The sequence below is a fragment of the Telopea speciosissima genome, chromosome 9 (assembly GCF_018873765.1).
Source record: "Telopea speciosissima isolate NSW1024214 ecotype Mountain lineage chromosome 9, Tspe_v1, whole genome shotgun sequence".
Taxonomy (NCBI): domain Eukaryota; kingdom Viridiplantae; phylum Streptophyta; class Magnoliopsida; order Proteales; family Proteaceae; genus Telopea; species Telopea speciosissima.
The window spans coordinates 1,792,291-1,810,953 of record NC_057924.1 but is presented as its reverse complement, the minus strand read 5'-3'; the positions used below and the strand labels follow the sequence as shown (position 1 = coordinate 1,810,953).

The following is an 18,663-nucleotide window of genomic DNA, read 5'->3' as shown; positions in this document are numbered from 1 at the left end:
GCAAACGTATAATTTAGGGGCCAGCAATTTCCTAGATCTGCGATATAAAAAAAAATAACAAAACAAATAGTTTTACAGGACAAAGTAAATATGAATTGAAACAAGAGAAAAAGAACACTGTCTGATCAATTTATACCCATACACTCATGTGTCTAGAATTACCACCCCAGGCTCTATTAGCCCATGTGCTGGTATAGGAGCTATTGACCAGGTAGTAATCTCTTGCCCGTAAAACAAAGTCAAACCTACTTGTTTTCAATTTATGAGTTGTCCTTTTCTGTTTAAAAGGACATTGAACATAGCAAAGTTATAGCTGACCTTAATGGAAGAATAGTGATTGTCCATGTGAGGATGAAGAGGGTCAGAGTGACCGGAGAAAAAAGCTGAAGGGGAAGGAGGCTCCACTTTGAATTGCTTGCAGAAGGGGAGCCAATGCTTAGAGAAGAGAGAGGCCTCTAGCATTGCGTAGAACATCAACTCAGACCCACCATCGTCCGAAAGATAAACGCTGAGCTTCTCCGGCGGATAATCATAGGCCATGACCGATAACACAGTGTTTATCACCATTATTGGTGGCTCCACCTTTGGGTCCGCTGTGCATACAAATATATCCACCACCGGCAATTCCCTCTCGTACCTGTTGTGTTGTGTTATATATATAATATAATATAATAGAAGAGACCCAAAATATTAATTACTGGCAGTTACATTTACTGTAAAGAGATTATTTAGTAGATCGAATTAAGTTGAAATGAAAGGCGTTGGTTCCTCTGTAGCGCACATTTAAGGGTCTACAGTGTTTGGGCACGCAGCCCAACTCCTCGTCTATGTGTTGGGTTGCATGCCCAAGCACTGCAGGCCATCAGATGATGGCTACACATCATGTCGCTACAGAGGACCCAAATCCGAACGGCGGGTAGTTATTATACCTGTGGGAGAGCCTGTCCTTGAAGGTGTAGCGATAGACAGGGTTCCATCGAAGAGATTGACGGAGGAGCCATGCGAGAGAGAGCCAGAGTTCTGCAACAAACAGTCCAATCCAAACCCATCTTCCACCCTGCCCTCCTTCTCCAGTTGGGACATGCCTTACTCTGTACACCAAAATCATACAAATGGCCACAAGTGTAGACAAAGCAAACACTAGATAAGCCACTCGACCCTTTGCTTCCTTCGTTTCGAAGAGTGGAAGATACCCACCCTTTGCCGTCGCCATGCTCTCTCTCTCTCTCTCTCTCTCTCTCTCTCTCATGCACAATTGATCAAGCAAATGAGATTTGGCCATCTTTCAATTGATCAAGCAGCTGAGACTTGGCCATCTCTCTCTCTCTCAATTGAACAAGCAACTGAGACTTAACCAGAGACCATGAAGAAAATTCCCCTATGAACGCAACTCTGCAATCTTTAACGAACACAAATGGATTTAGTCCACAAACTTCTTCCGCATAGAAACAGTATTTTTTTGGAAGGACATGAATATATAATTGATTTGACTGACAACGAACACACAAAATTTCTTCACTTTCATTCAATGACTGCAATCTAACTCTTCATATGTAAATATTTATTAGGGAAAATTGTCCAGATCTACTGGATAAGAAAAATAATTACAAGATAAGAAGGCTTAAAAATTGTTTTACATCTACTAGTTTCAATTTTAAAAAGATTTACTTAAACCCCGGAGTTAGTTACTACTCTTGCATTCCATGAAAAAACATGATTGAACTTCCAAAAATACCCTAACACTTCATCTTCTCTCTCCGTTTTTTATTTCTTCTTTCTTCTCTTTTTTTCACATTTTTATTTAATTAATTAATTAATTAATTAACATGAAGGACCCACCACCACCTCCTCCTATTCCTCCTCTCTTCCTTTTTCTTTCTTTCTTCTCCGCACAAGGCTGCAGCATCCCACCGCTGCAACCTGCAACTCCACCCCCCACCTATAACACCTCCTCCCTCTCCCGTTCTCACTCTCCCCTCTCACTTCAATGCCGCCCTATTCGGAATTCGATGTTTCTAGTGCTTTATTGTTAATATTACAATAAAATGTTGATTATTATGGTATTAGTCGGGCTGCAAATACAAAACGTCAAAACCCAAAGCTTTTCAAATTCTCTACTAATTGTGCTATTAGAAATAATTCCCTGGCGATACGTTTTTCGCAATTTATGTTAGAGCATTTCAGCGAAGTTTGTTCCTTCACTTCGCGAATCGCTATGCGTAATCTGGTTTCGATCACCACCACCATCATCATCTTGAATCCTTTTTTCTTTATTTTTTTTTTTTTTTTTTGACCCGAATATTATCTGGGACCCGGATCAACCCTACGATTTTATTAGAAAATCCCAAAAAATAATTGAATACAGGGGGCAATAAACAAAGAGCTCTATCACTAATAGGGAAAATCTACCCCAAAGCCCCTACAAAGTCATAAAAAATAAGCATATATATTATTTTCGTATCACAGGGAGACCCATCTTCATCTTTCTTCTTCATCTTCAACGATGCTGAAGCTTCAACTACAACGACAACATGGTTAATGGGTTCTGACCAAGCCTCGTTGTCGTCATTGGAATCTTCTCCATAATGTTCTCGTTGATTTTTCTCCTCCTCGTCTACGCCAAGTTCTGTCACGGACCAATCCTTCCTACCTTCTCACTGACACCACAACTAACTCCGCTTTAGTACTGGCCGGGATGGTTAGGTATTGAGGGAAGAAAATTTTATGAGAAATCTTGATAGTAATGATGAGAATGTTCCAGTAATTTTTGGGAGGATAAAGGGAATTAGAGAGAAGGATTCAACAGGTCATGGGGTGGGGGACTGGGGGTTGATGTGAGCATGGTGGGGCGGGTTACAGGTGGGGGTGGAGTTGCAGGGTTGCAACGGTGGGATGCTGCCAGCCTTGCACGGAGAGAAAGAAGAAGAAAGAGAGGAGGAAGAGGAGGTGGTGGTGGGTCAAATTGATAAAAAATGAAAGAATTAAATAAAAATAAAAATACAATAAAATAAAATAGGAGAAAAAAGATGAAGGATTAGGGTATTTTAGGAAGTTCAATCATGAACTCATGAGTAGTAACTAACTACAGGGTTTAAGTAAATACTTTTAAAATTGAAATTAATGGCTGTAAAATAAATTTTAAACTTACTTATATTGCAATTAATTTTTTTATCTAATAGATCTGAACAATTTTCCCTATTTATTATCAATCATTAATATATAATAATGTGGATCTCTTTGACCTTTCAACCTCATAAAACAAAAAAATCTCTTTAGCCTCGTATGACCTACAAGTTTTTTACTAAAAAAAAAAAAAAAAAAAACCCTACAAGTTGAATATGAATATTCCCTTATCAAAAAAAAAAAAAGAATATGAATATTCATATTAATCTTTATGTTCTACGGTTCTACCCATGGAATTGAATATTTAAACACTTTGGATTGAATGTAATTTTACCTCGATAGGGTGTCAAATTCAAATCGAAATCGGACTGAATAAGCTAAATTGAACTTAATCGAATAAAATTCGATAAGGTTTGAGTATTGGGTGTAGCACCGATTTGGTTCTCAATTCGATTCCAGGTCTCGCATAGAAATTGAAACGAACCAAATTTGGATACTAGTATAATAAGGATATTAGTATATTATAATACTAATAGATTATAGTATATATTACTAATGTTAGTATTATGAGAAAGAGAACCTTATCTGGGCGTGTGCGGTGCACTACCCCTATGCCCAAACGTACGGGCATGCAAAATGACCATCACACCCTCGGGATTTTCCATCTTTCCATTGAGTGCGCTGGTCATTTTGTGCACCCCTATATCCAGACATAGAGATAGTGCACCGAACGTGCTCAAGTAGCGTTTTTTTTCTCTATAGACCGAGTACAAGAACCGAAACCAAACGATGTAAGAACCGTATAGAACTGAATTTCGGAACGAAAACCAAACCTGGTTCGTTTACAATAAGATTTTCCCTATTATATAAATCCCCATGAATTAAATCCATATCTTTCATCTACGTCTTCTTCCCTCCTCAATGGGCAACCCTAAACAAGGGGTAAGATCTGCAGATCTACTACGATAGTGACTGTAGTGCAGAGTGCTAGTCAAGATAGGTTTTTTCATTGTCTGCCAGTCCCAAGATAAAAGATTCTAATCCATTGGTTGTCCGAGGTCCAAATGGTCTACTCGCTATCACTTTTTTTTTTTAAATTAATTCATGACTAGGATAATTATTTCTCCTCCTTTTGTTGCTTTCCTTCTCCTGTTAGGTCGCCAATCATCATCACTTATTGAGCCCAGTAAAGACTACACAAAGAGAGTTAGCTCGAACTGTTCGGTAGAGAGACCAACACGGATACCCCTCATTTATGGGTGGACACAAACGACACTTTCCATATGAAAAGACGCACGAGCATGGTTCAACATAGGATCTCAATCTTTTCATATTTAATTACAGAAAAATAACCAAACAATCACAAAGAGAAGATTTAAACAGAACAGGAAACTAGATGGGAGCTTAGAACATAGCAGGAGACCAATCGATTTAGGGAAGAAGGGTTTCTGGCCATGGATTACAGTGGAGATAGATAGCTAGGATTTGGAAGATGAGTTGCAGGGTTGAGTGTTAGTGAGGGCAAGTTGGTCATTCTACCCTATTAAGGGTAGAATGGTAAAAAAAAGTCCAGCCAGTTTGCACATGACGTTCCATTCTAACGGATTGGATCAAAATGCTACAATGTTTTGAAAGTAAAGGGAAATTTACAATTAGAAAAACTGTAAGGAGGCATTTGGACAAATGGGCATTTTTAGGGGGGCATTTGTCAAAAACCCTAAAAAAAATAATAGTTTGAACCGTCAGCCTAATTGTAATGGATTTGTATTTCGAGTGACTGAATCCAGGTGATGGAAGAGTCATCAATTCAACTCACTTGCTTTGTTTCTGACAGAAGTGCATTAAATTCTTCACGATTGTACAATTATTTCAATCCTAAATATAAACGACAAGAAAGAAAATCAAATGAAGAAATTAAGACTGTTTGGTATGCATTCTTGGGATGCATTCTTGGGATGCATTCTAGGTAGATAATGCATTCTGAGATGATAAAAACAGTGAAAATTATCATCTTAGTATGCATTATTGACTTGAAATGCATTCCAAGAATGCATACCAAACACAGCCTAGGTAGATAAAGGGTGCAAGGTAAAAGCAATTTAATTAAGATGTAATAAGAAGCAGAGAGGCTAAAGTAGAAAATAAACAGACTTGTTTGAGATGAAGGTTACATAAAGTCTACAGTATCGATGAAGGCGTCGCAGAAGTGAATGAACTCACATCCATTGGGAGAGAGAGAGAGTACGATGACTCAGTCTGAAGAAGCAGGGTAAGACTAAAGAACTGAACACATCCTCCACCCATGCTGGACACCTAAAACACGAGTGACAACGGTGCATGTCCCTAAAGAATACATTACTACCCATCAGATGCATTAGCTTGAATTTGTTCATCAGATAGTAATGCTCATTTGGGATATTCATCTTCTTCAACAACGTTCTGTCCATATGATCGAAGGATAACCTATTCTGTGGCTCATCTGGCTGGACAAAACCACTTGATATTGTTGCACACAACTGAGTCCATGATTAAAAGGTTACATGTACAAAGGGAATTCCCACCTTCTGGCTCTTAATTGCATGATAATGCCATTATATTGACAGTTCCAACTTCCAACCCCAGATGTATTTTCACTAACCAGCATAGACACCCCTTAAAACTATATAATGAATTCAATCATCATGAGTGGTTAATTGCCTTCAACTTGAAAAGGATAAGTAGAAGCAGGCTTTTAGGTTTGCTTTTCGACTATTCTCCTATATAATTATCTATAAAGTATACAACAACTTAATCCATTTGTACAGGCTTGAAGGAAAATTGGAAAGGAGAAATAAAGAAAAAGTGGGGACAGAAACCTCACGACTCAGGAAGAAATATCTTTACCAAACAGCTGCATAATTCCTCTCTTCGGATCACTTTGTTTCACAATGGACTCACCAACCAAAATCTACAAGGCAAAAGCAAAATATTTTCACCTTAGAACAAGTACAAACACGAGCATCTGTCACAAATTTGGACACCACAAAAATGCACAGCATGCCTTCAAACATATGCATGCATCTTTGAGTTGAACAGATATCTAAGGCATGAAAAGAACAAGGGGATTATTTCCCCACTCATGCGAGCAAATTCACTCCCCATACTTGATATGTGTCAGGCAACATCACTTATGTGGATCATAGGCAAAGATGGCATGCCTTGATCCAAAGATATTTCACTCATCTAAAGACAAGCATGCCAAGTTTTTAGGTATTAAAGATTGTCATTAGTGGCAAAAGAATATCTTTTTACATAAAATATGAAACTAATGCACTAGAGCAATAGTATTAAAAGAAACATATTAGAATATTTATAGGCATCTAAAATTTTGCAAGGCTTACCGCTTTAACTCCAGTTTTCTGTACATAAGCTATGTCATCTGGAGTAAACAAACCCGATTCCGCAACCACCTGAAGAGAAGAGTAAATTTCATACACGTACAACAAGAAAATACAACGTAACACCCTCCCCCCTAAGACCCAAAATAAAGGAAAGAAATATAAATCTGATGAAAAATATAGCCCCACTAGATAAAAATTAAATAAGTGAAAAAATCACTTACAATCATGTCCTTTTCTTGGATCACTTGGCCACATTCTCCCTCGAGAAGCTTCCTTGTATTACTAATATCAACCTCAAATGTTTCTGCAGGTAACCCAGAACTGATGTATTATTTTGAGACCACATATTATTTGGGGAACATGACTTCTCACAGCCCTGTGGAGAAAGGCTTCCCTCCATGGTCCCCCCCCCCTCCCTTTTGAGCCATGTGGAGGGCTTGAATGGTATCACCAACCATTGGATGGGAAGCTCATCCTTGGATTAGCCATGTTTCCAGGTGTTGGGTATTCATAGATGATACAACCACTTATCCCAAAAATTCGAGCTGTTAGAAAGGGAACACAACAATGTTTATCAACACCATCTGTATATGCAGGCCCACACACACGGCTCTGCACGTAACACCAACACGTGGCACTGAGGGTACAGGACACAACATACTCTCCTGCACCTACCAGGGATCAAACACGCAACCTCCTCACTTTGATCCTATGTTACAACCGCGTATTCCAAAAGCTCAAGCAGTTAAGAAGGGAACACAACAATGTATATCAATAGTAGGAAAATAAGAATGGGCTCAGACTTACTAGAAGTCTAGAACCACAGATCATGATATGGACAACATGAAAAATTTGAGTGCCAACTGCCACATGGGAGCAAATGAACCATGAAGGCAAGCTTCTCTCCATGGACCACAAAGAAAACCTTTGCCTTTTATTATTCAAGACTTGATTCTCCCATCCATGCACAATAGTATGCAGAAAAGTATTTTCATATCCTCTGCAATATGAATGATAAACAATGACCGGAAAAAAAAAAGTGCATAAAAGGACATGAGTATTAAATATACAGCTAACATACATCACAACATGGTGGAACAATGGGCTTTGACTTGGGTGCATCACCAAGCCAAGTCAGGTTTTAAGTCAACTTAGTCAAGTGTCATAATGACCAGACAAGCCCTAAATATGGCTAGATTCAACTTGAGAATGTCCTAGAGGATCCATGCATAACTTGGAAATTTGGACTAGTTTTCTAGGCTCATCCAAGTCTTACAGGTGCATACTGATCAATAACATTGTCTAAAAGGTTATCCTCAAAAAAGAAAAAAGAAGACTAGAATAACTTACAAGGTATTAGGGTAACAATCTCTCTCTCTCTCTCTCTCTCTCACACACACACACACAAATACAGTACTGATTCAAATTGTCAACCCAACAAGAACACAACCAGCTAAATCCCTGTTCAGCCAATTTCAGTCTAACTCAAAACAGACACTAAGTGAACAGGTCATTTTGGGCTGAAACTGAAAAAACCGAAAGTGAACCCTCCAACCAATTTATTACCTTATTACTTTATGACAATAATTCAGTTAAATTACTACTGGCACTTCTGAATGCTAGATTCTGTTTTTTGTCGTTTTTCTTGTACTTGTTTCGTGCTTTTTATTATCATTTGTATGTCATGTTGCACTAATTGAACATGACTCGAATTATTAAACATGTCACATCATGTTCAAGTTGCGGCTTTCTTACACAACTTATGTCTATGTCAAGAACATTCCATTGCCCTGGTGTCTCAACACAATAAGAGACGACCTCATTCCTTACTGATAACTGCAAACCTCCATATCCCATAACCATCAACCAAGAGTGGAATACCAGAACAGAAGCTTACAAGCCAAAACCGAACTTGCATAATGTATAGGGAGTTCTTGAATGTCCCTTAACAACCCACTATTTGACCCTATCCTGTTATTACAAACTCTAAGCTACCACAAAAAACCTAGGACACTTCAGGTTCTACATCAAGATAACAATTCTTGAGAAGTCACAATCTTTCATTTCCTCTGTATTCACCATATAAATTCATGTAACATTTGTAATGGTAATATTAAATTAATTTTAGATTCAGGAATATTACGACTATTCTTGACTTGTGACAAAACTAATCCAAGTCATAGAAACAGTCAACCCCAAGTTCCTTGCTTTGCATACTTGTCACATGCTATTACAGAGCATTGAATGGTATTTAAAGATTAGTAAGATAGTTGGATAATAGGAGCATCCCTGTGCACGAGGCTCCCACTACTGCAGGGTATAGGAGGGGCAAATGTATGCAACCTTACCCCTGCTTCGCAGAGAGGCTGTTTCCAAGTTTTGAACCCACAACCTGATGGTTGGAATAGTGCAACTTAACCGTTGCGCCAATGTATTTAAAGATTAGTTAGATAGTTGGATAATCTGTTTTCTAAAATTAGGCAGAAGGCCATGAACAAAAATATGGTAAAGCTAGAATACCTTGTAAGATGGTCCCTATACTTCCATTAAAGCTAGTGGTAATCCTGTATGACCTGAACCTAGAGGAACACATGCATGCAAAATCTCACTGGACCTATCCAGGAGAATTTATACCTACTAACTTAGATACATATCTTTGTGGGACAAAGGAAAGTTTCAACGTGTGAGAGAAACATAACAGTTTTTTTTTTAATCTATTTAGAAACAATCAACAAAGAAAAGATAAAGTACAAAACCCATCGACAGATGGCCACCCATAAGAAGAAAAAATAAAAGAAACACGAGATAAAATGTAATGGAGAAGCCTCTAACCAAAGGTGTAAACATAGCTCACGAATGTTAGGTGCTATAAATAGATCCACAAAGCAACTAACCTCAGATGTGAATATCAAACACCAAAATGCAGTAGGAAAACTATTGTGAGAACAGTGAGCCACACACTTCAGATGGGACACAAAAAAAAAGAAGTGCCTAATCAAGAATGCCTCTAACATATGCAGCTGTTACAATGACCAAATCAGCACTCCACATCAAACAAATAGCCAACCATAAAGGGCTTACATAATTGGAATCCCACAAAATAAGACAATTCTACAAGAGGCAAAGATTACCAAGGTCACGGTTGTTGATGCCAATAAGTTTAACCCCCTCAATTCTTAACACACGATCCATTTCTCTTTCATTTTGCACCTTGCCAAAAGAAAATAAAAGAAATTAGTATGGTTCAGAGTAATGCCTCGGAGAAGAAAGAACTCTTTTCCCCAACAAGAGAAAAAGTTTAGCACTTTAAGTTAAAATTTTAATTGAAACACAGCATCTCCATTGACAACAACTATGAAAGAAATGCAGATGTAATAATAAAATTACAATGCTTTGAAACATAAAAATTCAACTCTTTTAAAGGGAAACCCAGTACTCTCTCTCTCTCTCTGAACAAGGAATAGTAGGTTTAAGGCAAAATATCTACCCCCTCCCCTCTAAGTTTGCCTAATATCAATCCAGTACCCAAGTTTTGAAAAATATCTACCCCCTCCCCTACTTTATAAAGTTACTATCAACCGTACCCTAAATATGTAATGCTGTTAAAGAAACATGTGTAAAGACAAAATTACCCTTTTTAATCTCTATTGAAAGCAAATGTCTTTCTCCCTTACTTATGAAAAGACTAAATTACCCTTTTATGTAGAGTCAAAAGCCAAAAGCCTTCCTTCTCCCTCACAACAGCCCCTTTCTTTCTTCTCCGGCGAACACCACCACCGTCACACCTGCAAGTCTTCTTCTCCGGCGAAACCAGAACCAGTAATCTTGTTCCTTCTCTACGATGATGCGAAAAGATCCAGTTATCCTGTATGACGTGTTCTTCTTGGGTCCATGTGGCACCCAACCCAACCACCAAAACAGTGAGGCGGTTGGTTTTGGATGCCACGGGGTGAAGTGGAATGCAGAACAACCGAGATAGTGATATGGCCATGGGTAAATAATTGTTGATCTACAAAATCCAAAATTCAGGTCTCAACAAGTGTGAAATTCCACTTTGCTAGTTCAATCCATCCATCCATCTAGAAAACCACCCATCCAACGCATGTCTCGCTCTATCCATCTAAGTCCATAGACCATACTCGTCTTCCTCTCCTCTGTCTCTGTGTGCGTGAAAGTTGTGAGTGATTACTAGACGTTTCAGACAACTTTCTAGGCTTTGCTTCATTCGCCTTTTTGTTTTTTCATTATCGGCTCCTCTTCATTTTTCTGTTGAAGAAAGAAGATTGTTTTATGGATTTTTTTCCGTTTCAACAAGAAAGTGGTAATCTGGTTGTGATTGGATTGATTCCTGGAGTGGAACGAAAGGCGCCTGGATTGATTGAGACTCTGCAAGGCCGAGAATAGAGTGCAGAGTTGCGACTCTACAAGGCCGAGAATTACAGGGGAAATTTTGGGTGGGGCTGTAGCTCCTGCTTGTGGAGCTCGTGTAGACAATGTTGCAGGGAGATCCGATGATGACTCTGCTTTGGGGGAATCAGGCGAGCCTGTCCCTGTTATATGATTCTCCTGCTTGTTCTTCTTCTTTGTTTATTTCTTCATTTTTGTTGTTGTAGGTATGAAAAAGGGCTTTGGCTTTTGGGGAAAAATGATGAAAATGGGTTTTGATTTTGAGAGAAAAACAATAAATAAAAAAAAAAACCTTTTGGTTTGGGGGGAAACGATGCAAAAAGGGGATTTTGGGATTGGAGGGGTAAAAATGGAATTAAAATAAATTAAGGGTAATTTGGGGTTTTAGATAAAGTGGACTTGTCCACGTCATCAATTAATGGTAGTTTTTAACGGTTGGGGTATGGTTGATAGTAACTTTATAAAGTAGGGGAGGGGGTAGATATTTTTCAAAACTTGGGTACTGGATTGATATTAGGCAAACTTAGAGGGGAGGGGGTAGATATTTTCCCTAGGTTTAATGATGATTTAATCAAAGTTCAAGCCTAGTCTTTGTATGTCAAAGATGTAACACTTGTGAAGTCTTACTCAATGAGCATGATTGTACACCAATATTAAAGTGTAATGAACCCAACATCACAAAAATTTGTCACAATCAATCTTCTGACATATCCTTTGCTTATGCACTGGTTCTCAGGCATGACTTAGTTCATAGTTGTTCGTTTCCCTTAAGTTTCATAGTTGTCACAGTGTCTAGGCGACCCAAGGCATTGAAGGGGGTCTGGACGCAAGTCGACACCAACAAGGTGACCAAATTGCCCGCCTAGGCAACCAAGGCGACACTAGTTGTCAAGGCACTTGGATGCCAAGGCGGTCACCTAGGTGACGCCTTGATAACTATGCTAAGTTTCTTTTAAAGCTTCCATCATTTCTATATTTAAAAGAATATATACATATATTTCATACATGTTGCAATATTTCCACGAAATTATCACATTTTCAAGGGATGAGAATAAGGACCTAAATAGCTGACCCCATTTAGTTGGGATAAGGCTGAGTTGTTGTTGAGAATAAGGGCCTAAATCAAAATTTTTAAAAATCAAAGCCCGGTTCCTTGAAATTAAGCAACCAGAGAAAACTTGGCAAGTAATAGCATATAAGCAATAGAAATATTGAAGAACCATATACAGTGGGACAAAAGAGTGAACTAAACTTAAAGGCCGAAGGCCAGTTAGAGTTTGAATTCAGTATTGAATAGATAAAACCCAACTTCGCTTCATCAACAAAATGTGGAGTCAAAACCATTTCAATAACAAAAAAATAAAGTTAATCACAACAAGGGAAAAGAATTCCACAAACCTCAACAAGTGCAGCCAACCCAAGAATTTTGCATATCTTAGTCATGTACCCAATGTCATGATCAGGCAACACAGCGGCCATCAAAAGAACTGCATCTGCCCCTTTTGTTCGAGCATAGTAAATTTGCCAGGCGTCAATGATGAATTCTTTGCAGAGAAGAGGGCACTGTTTTTTTTTTGTCCAAGTCAGAGAAACCAATATTTAAAGCACACACGTAAACGATCCAGATAAAGCAGCAGAGAAGACATTTAACGAGGGAAACCTTTACTCCAGCATTGCGTATGATCTCCAGATTTTCAAAGCTTCCCTGAAAAACAAGTGACTTGTATTCAGCTCACTCCACCCAACCACCCTCCCACTATTCCAACCCCCCCCCCCCCCAAAAAAAAAAAAAAAAACCAATCTAGCAGTAGTCATCTCAAACAGACAATATTACCAGGAAGTATTTCGCATCTGTCAAAACACTAAGGCATGCTGCCCCACCTTTCTCATAAGCTTCGGCTATTTGAACCTATTTCATGACCAAGGGAAGACCATGGAATCAGAGAATGATTCCAAACAAACACAGTGAGTTGAAACATAACGTTTGTTTCAAAAAGTCAGTTCCAAAGGTCTTTTCACTCAGAAAAGATAGGAAGGCAACCATGTGGGTTTCAGGTCAGGTGGCCAGCCCCAAACCACCTGATTATGATGTGGGCACAAGCATGAGGAAGGCACACCCAAGCCCAGCCCATTTATAATTGCCAGTTTCAAAAGCCCTGCTTAGGACAGGTAAAGTATAGCTTTGAATAGAGGTAGATTGATGAAAAAGGATCCATGTAGCCGACTCATTTAGTTAGGTAAAGTATGCCTTTGAATAGAGCTGAGTTAAGTTCGGCAAACAGCCTCTCCATGAAATGGGGGTAAGGCTGTGTACATTATGACCATCCCCAGACCCCACAGGTGCGGAATTCCTGTGCACTAGGTATGCCCTTTTTTAAAGCTGAGTTGGGTTGAGGTTCAAAAGCCTGCTAAAGATTAAGATGTTTAAAAGAGAAAAAAAATAACCTCAAGTTTTATTATTTGGTTTTTTATTATATTAAAAGCATTTTAATCAGGCAATTAGGTGGACTTGGTCATAACAATTGGGCATGCTAGGCAGATTTAGGCAGGGTTTGGCTCGGTTTAAGGGGAATCACCAACCCATCAGCTGCAGAGCCCTGCACATTTAACAATCAGACGATAAGGTCCAACCAATATCAACTGATTTACAAATCGAGCTGGACTTTGGTGGGTTAGAGTAGGTGAGGCAGGCTAGGCTGAGAAGTGCCACACCCTAGTGGAGTCATTCATTCTCATATTTACCAACGTCTTTTAATGATTTGAGTTTCAAATTTCTTATCTGAGATAACCCATTACCCGGACACCTCATCTAATCCAATGTTCAGCTTCATGTAATTAACAGCCCAGTGGAGTCATTCATTCTCATATTTACCAACGTCTTTTAAGTAGTATTTTTATATACAACTTTGTAGCACTTCCCATAAGATGGAACTCCAATCATATCTATAGGTACCTGTCCATTATGGGGGATGGTTTCGATGAACTAGACTGATCCAAAATGCATATACGACTATAATACAACAATGTACTGGTTTGAGTGGGGATCAGACTATGAAAAAATCCTCAGGATAGATAAGCAATGACCATCACAATGAGGCGAGTCAATGTGACGGTTTACAACATTACAATATAGGTAATGGGAGATGCAAGGAACTGTTCAAGTAAAGACTGTAACACCATAACACTTCAATTTTTCTACCAGGTTTCTTCAGCTTCATGGGTACTCAAAGAAAGAATAAGACATAGTTGAATACTTCCATATAGTTTAAGCGTAGTTGCACAAGTGGAGAATAGCATGACAAAGACAAAATCTAGGAAAAAAGGCTCATGTAGCACATCATACCGGATCAAAATCCTCTCTTAATACACCTCGGCTTGGAGAAGCCTTCTTCACTTCAGCTATTAAGGCTGGTAATCCAGTTCGCAGATGAAATGCCTTCAACGCCCCAACAAAGTCTCTAACGGGAGGAGCATTCGCCATAGCTTTCTTCAGCGACAACAGAGGCACTCTCTCTTTTAACTGGGCGAAGGAGAGGAAAAGTTAGGGGAGACTGTTGCAGAAATAGAGATACAAAATAAAAATGATCCCAAAAGTGCAGTTTGAACGTGCTTGTGAGACTTCCATGTCCTTGTTCCATATTATTTCCTCCAGAATGTTTTGAGGAGTGTTGCCCTCACTCTGTATCCGGAACTCAAATGGGCCCAAATGGTGCAAAGGGGCACTACTAGGTGGTCGCCTTCTAATTCTGATACCCTGGCTGGCAGCTATTTCATCTTGGTTACTTCCCACATCCAACTGCTTGACTTTGAGGGCGTCAACTGCAGAATCACTTTTGGGAGAAAGCATAGCAGATAAATCATTAGACTCGGACTGCAAAAATGACCAAAGACAAAGTCAGAAGTAATATCATGTGATTTTTTGATTGTCTATGTTAGAATTTTCACAAAATTTCTCAACATAGCTCAAATTAAGTCTTCTTGCAGCTACATTTCACAATTAGTATTTGCAGATATTAAAGAAGTATAGCTATCCGTATTTAGCTTTATCTTATTATGATTAATGACTTTAAAGGAGCACAATGAAAGAGAGGGAAAAGGAAAACTGCTCCTCTCTCATTACATGCTAAACTTGACATCTACCAAATCTGGTTTATTGACGGATATGGAATCCAGTTCCTATTCCACATGTAGAGTTCTATTTCTATTCCACTTCCGATTCTAACCGATTTCTACTACCAGTTGTATAATCGACTAGGGCAAGCTATCTTGATGTATATATATAATATCTACCATGGTAGAGCTGGCCAAGGCAATAAAATATTTCTTGTTTATATATAGTATCAGAGCATTTAGCTCCACCGAGCATCTTCTCCTAGATTTCATTTTGTCTCGCTGCATCTCCAATGAGTTGCCGCTGCCATATCTTGTTTGCCACTGCCCGCTGCCTCTTTACAATCAGTCTTCAAATTTGAGATCGCTGCTGTATCACCACTAGTCTCTGCCCTCACCTTGCTGCACCACCAATATTTCCAGTTGCATAAATATTCCCAGTGGCATAATGTACTGCCATTCCACAACCTCATCATTTTCTTCTCCCATATTGCCCTCATCATTACCCTCTCCCATATTACACGGACTCATCATTCCCTAATTCTCTCTCTCTCTCTCTCTCTCTCTCTCTCTCTCTCCATCTCACAATTTCCATCCATTACCCTCCACGAATACCAAAATCCAACCCCCAATCTCCTTCATCCCTACTCTACAACCCACCACTTCTCATAACATCACATTCCCATTACCACCATACCTAGTCAGCTCCTTTCTCTACCGCCATCACCATCTCTACCATCATGTCCATCACTGCCGAATCAGCCAACACCACCGCCCCTCCTACCCCCACCGTCCATCCCTCCAATCTCTCCATGAGCTCCGCTCATCACTTCCTCTCCTTGAAACTGACTCCCAAAAATTATCTTCTTTGGAAGGGTCAAATTGTGCCTTTTCTCAAAGACCAGTGGTTACTGGGATATGTTGATGGCTACACGCCTTGCCCTACCGATCCTGATGCTTCTCAAGCTCGGCAACAACAAGATGCGACTCTGATGAGTCTCCTTATTGCATCTCTCTCTGAAGAAATTCTGCCGCCCATCTTCAACAAAGATACTAGCAAGTCCATCTGGGTTACTCTCTTGTCCTATTTTAGGCGCCCTGCTTCCTCCACGCACATTCTCTCCCTTCATCTTGGCCTTCAGCAACTGGTTCACAAGCAAGATGAATTGGTCTCTCAGTTCTTGCAGCATACCAAATCCCTTGCAGATGAACTTACCATCACCAGCAAGCTCCTCACTCCTAAAGATTTCAACATGTTTTTCGCGCGCTCCATCAGGATCTTCAAGACATTGTGTTCACTCTCCTTGCACGCCCTGAAGCGATCTCTCAAGCCAACAAATTTTCAGAGTGGCACATGGCCATGGCCAATGAGTTCAATGCCCTGATTCACAACGGCACCTGGTCCCTTGTTCCACGTGATGCCAATATGAATCTGGTTGGGTACAAGTGGGTTTACTGTATTAAAAGGAAGGTTGATGGTTCTCTTGAATGCTATGAAGCGCATCTTGTTGCAAAGGGGTTCCACCAACAACATGGGATTGATTACACAGAGACCTTTAGCCCCTGTTGTGAAGCCTACTACTGTTTGCTCCATTCTTGCTATTGCCACCTCGCAGGGCTGGCCGGTTCATCAACTTGATGTTCATAATGCCTTCCTCCATGATGTTCTCTCTAAGGAGGTGTACATGGTTCAACTACCAGGGTTTGAGGACCCCACCCATCCTCATCACGTGTGCAAGCTTCATTGTTCCTTGTATGGTCTCAAGCAGGCCCCACATGCTTGGTTCCACGGGTTATCCTAGTTTCTCATATAGTTGGGTTTTCAGGCATCTCAAACCGACCCATCTTTGTTCATCAACAGGAACGGTACGCACATTATTTATGTTCTAATATACGTGGATGACATTTTTGTTACCAGTAATGATTCTCATCAGATTACCACTTTACTTCGTCAACTGGTGGATGAGTTTTCCATCAAGGATCTAGGCCCTCTCCATTTTTTCCTTGATATTGAGGCTCTTCCTCATTCGAAGGGTATCCTGCTTTCACAGTCTCGCTATATTGGTGATCTACTTCAACATGTAGGCATGGTTGACTATAAGCCTATTCAAACTCCAATGGCCACCACCCTCAAACCATCAACTACAGGGGGTGCCCTACTAGCCAATCCCACTCAGTATCACTCTATTGTTGGCACTCTACAGTATGTCACCCTTACCCGCCCTGATGTGTCCTTTGTTGTCAACCACGCCTGCCAGTATTTGCATGCTCCAACTGAAGATCATTGGATACTTGCCAAGCGTATACTTTGCTACCTTAAGTATACTCACAGTCATGGTCTCCTTATTGAGCGCTTTATTGATGTCTCTACAAGCTTTTTTTTATGCTGATTGGGCGAGCAACGGTGACGATCGTAAGTCTACTGGGGGGGTATGCAATCTTTCCAGGGCCCAATCTTATCTCTTGGAACTCCAAAAAAACAAAAAATTGTTGCTAGATCCTCCACTAAATCCGTGTACAAGGCCCTAGCTGACGCTTCTGCAGAACTCATATGGCTTGATCGTTGTTCAAGGAACTCGGTTTTCCTTGGTGTGGCCCGCCTATCCTATGGTGTGACAATATTGGCGTGGCATATTTTTATCTACCAATCCCGTATATCATGCTTGTATGAAACACATTAAGATCGATTTTCACTTTGTTCGTGATCGGATTGCCAAATGCCAATTTTCCGTCCAATTCATCTCAACTACCGATCAACTGGCCGATGTTCTCACCAAGGCGCTACCAACTGCTCTTTTTCAGTTTATGCGTGACAAATTGAAGATTTGCTATTCCGACTCTTCCCCTTGAGGGTGTGTGTTGATGGATATGGGATCTGGTTCCACATGCAGAGTTCTATTTTTATTCCACTTCCAATTTTAATCGATACCTACTACAAGATGTATAGCCAACTAGGGCAAGCTATCTTGCTGTATATATATAATCTCTACCATTGTAGAGATGACCGAGGCAATATAATATTTCTAGTTTCTATATGGTTTAACATTCATCTTTCTCAGTCAACCCATTTACTTAAGCTTCTGATCAGTGAAAGAATGCCAAATAAACTTGCAGTCAGCATTCATTTTGGAGCTCCAAGAGCCTAACGTTCCTGGGTGTCATCCTAACTACAATAATCAACAAAGCTGCAAAATCCAGCGAAAGACATACAACTATTTCTGTTATCTTTTTTCCCATTAGTATGTGCTAAACCCGATCCAAACGCTAGCAAAACAATCGATTCCTCGACCATATCTGAAAAAGAAGAGGAAAAAAAAAAAGGCACAAAAATGCACATAGAATCCAGCCAAAATATTCACACAACCACCAAACACAAAGATTACTCTACCTCGATATTCGACAACCAAGTTCCAATTCACATGGAAGATTACAAAACCTAGTTTAGTCTTTTGGGGAATATCAACAGTCAAGAACATTACCAACCTGCTGCGCTCGAATGCCGCGTAAAGAAACAGTTTTGGCTCCGCCATCCATTGGATTTCCTCCTATAGTAGACATTCTACCAATGAAATTTCGCCTGCAACTGCCAGAAACGTTTGGAAACGAAAACCTAAGCGTCGCTTCCATTTAGCGCTGATAATGA

The 18,663-nt window shown here is 39.8% G+C and overlaps 2 protein-coding genes and 1 long non-coding RNA gene across 4 annotated transcripts in view; 1 reads left to right on the top strand and 2 right to left on the bottom strand.

Annotated features, from left to right (window-relative positions):
* The window catches only part of LOC122641127 (cellulose synthase-like protein E1), a 19,634-nt gene extending 12,512 nt beyond the window's left edge, over positions 1 to 7,122 (bottom strand). For both annotated transcript variants that reach the window (XM_043834455.1, XM_043834454.1), the window contains exons 1-3: positions 7,110 to 7,122; positions 930 to 1,218; positions 319 to 637 (exon numbers count right to left, since the gene is read on the bottom strand). In XM_043834455.1, the coding sequence (XP_043690390.1) occupies positions 319 to 637; positions 930 to 1,213 (603 nt within the window). In that variant the 5' untranslated portion in view covers positions 1,214 to 1,218; positions 7,110 to 7,122. The remainder of the gene's footprint in view (positions 1 to 318; positions 638 to 929; positions 1,219 to 7,109) is intronic.
* On the bottom strand, positions 5,788 to 18,663 carry LOC122641130 (indole-3-glycerol phosphate synthase, chloroplastic-like). The gene is made up of 10 exons (XM_043834458.1): positions 18,504 to 18,663; positions 14,521 to 14,781; positions 14,254 to 14,430; positions 12,745 to 12,819; positions 12,571 to 12,615; positions 12,309 to 12,473; positions 9,635 to 9,713; positions 6,725 to 6,807; positions 6,504 to 6,572; positions 5,788 to 6,070 (listed from the first exon to the last, which is right to left on the bottom strand). Exons 1-10 carry the CDS (start codon positions 18,645 to 18,647, stop codon positions 5,987 to 5,989), a joined length of 1,182 nt encoding a protein of 393 aa, XP_043690393.1. The 5' UTR covers positions 18,648 to 18,663; the 3' UTR covers positions 5,788 to 5,986.
* On the top strand, positions 13,321 to 13,751 carry LOC122641137. The gene is made up of 3 exons (XR_006329814.1): positions 13,321 to 13,460; positions 13,498 to 13,534; positions 13,606 to 13,751. It is a non-coding gene; the product is annotated as an uncharacterized LOC122641137 (long non-coding RNA).

Bases quoted from the DNA above. Each gene is read 5' to 3' on its own strand.
- LOC122641130 (XM_043834458.1), bottom strand. From the start codon at position 18,647: ATGGAAGCGACGCTTAGGTTTTCGTTTCCAAACGTTTCTGGCAGTTGC. The intron at 12,474-12,570 runs GTTTCCCTCGTT...AAAAAAAAACAG, and splicing joins TACGCAATGCTGGAGTAAAG to TGCCCTCTTCTCTGCAAAGA. The intron at 6,071-6,503 runs GTAAGCCTTGCA...TTTGCCTTGTAG, and splicing joins AGAAAACTGGAGTTAAAGCG to ATTTTGGTTGGTGAGTCCAT.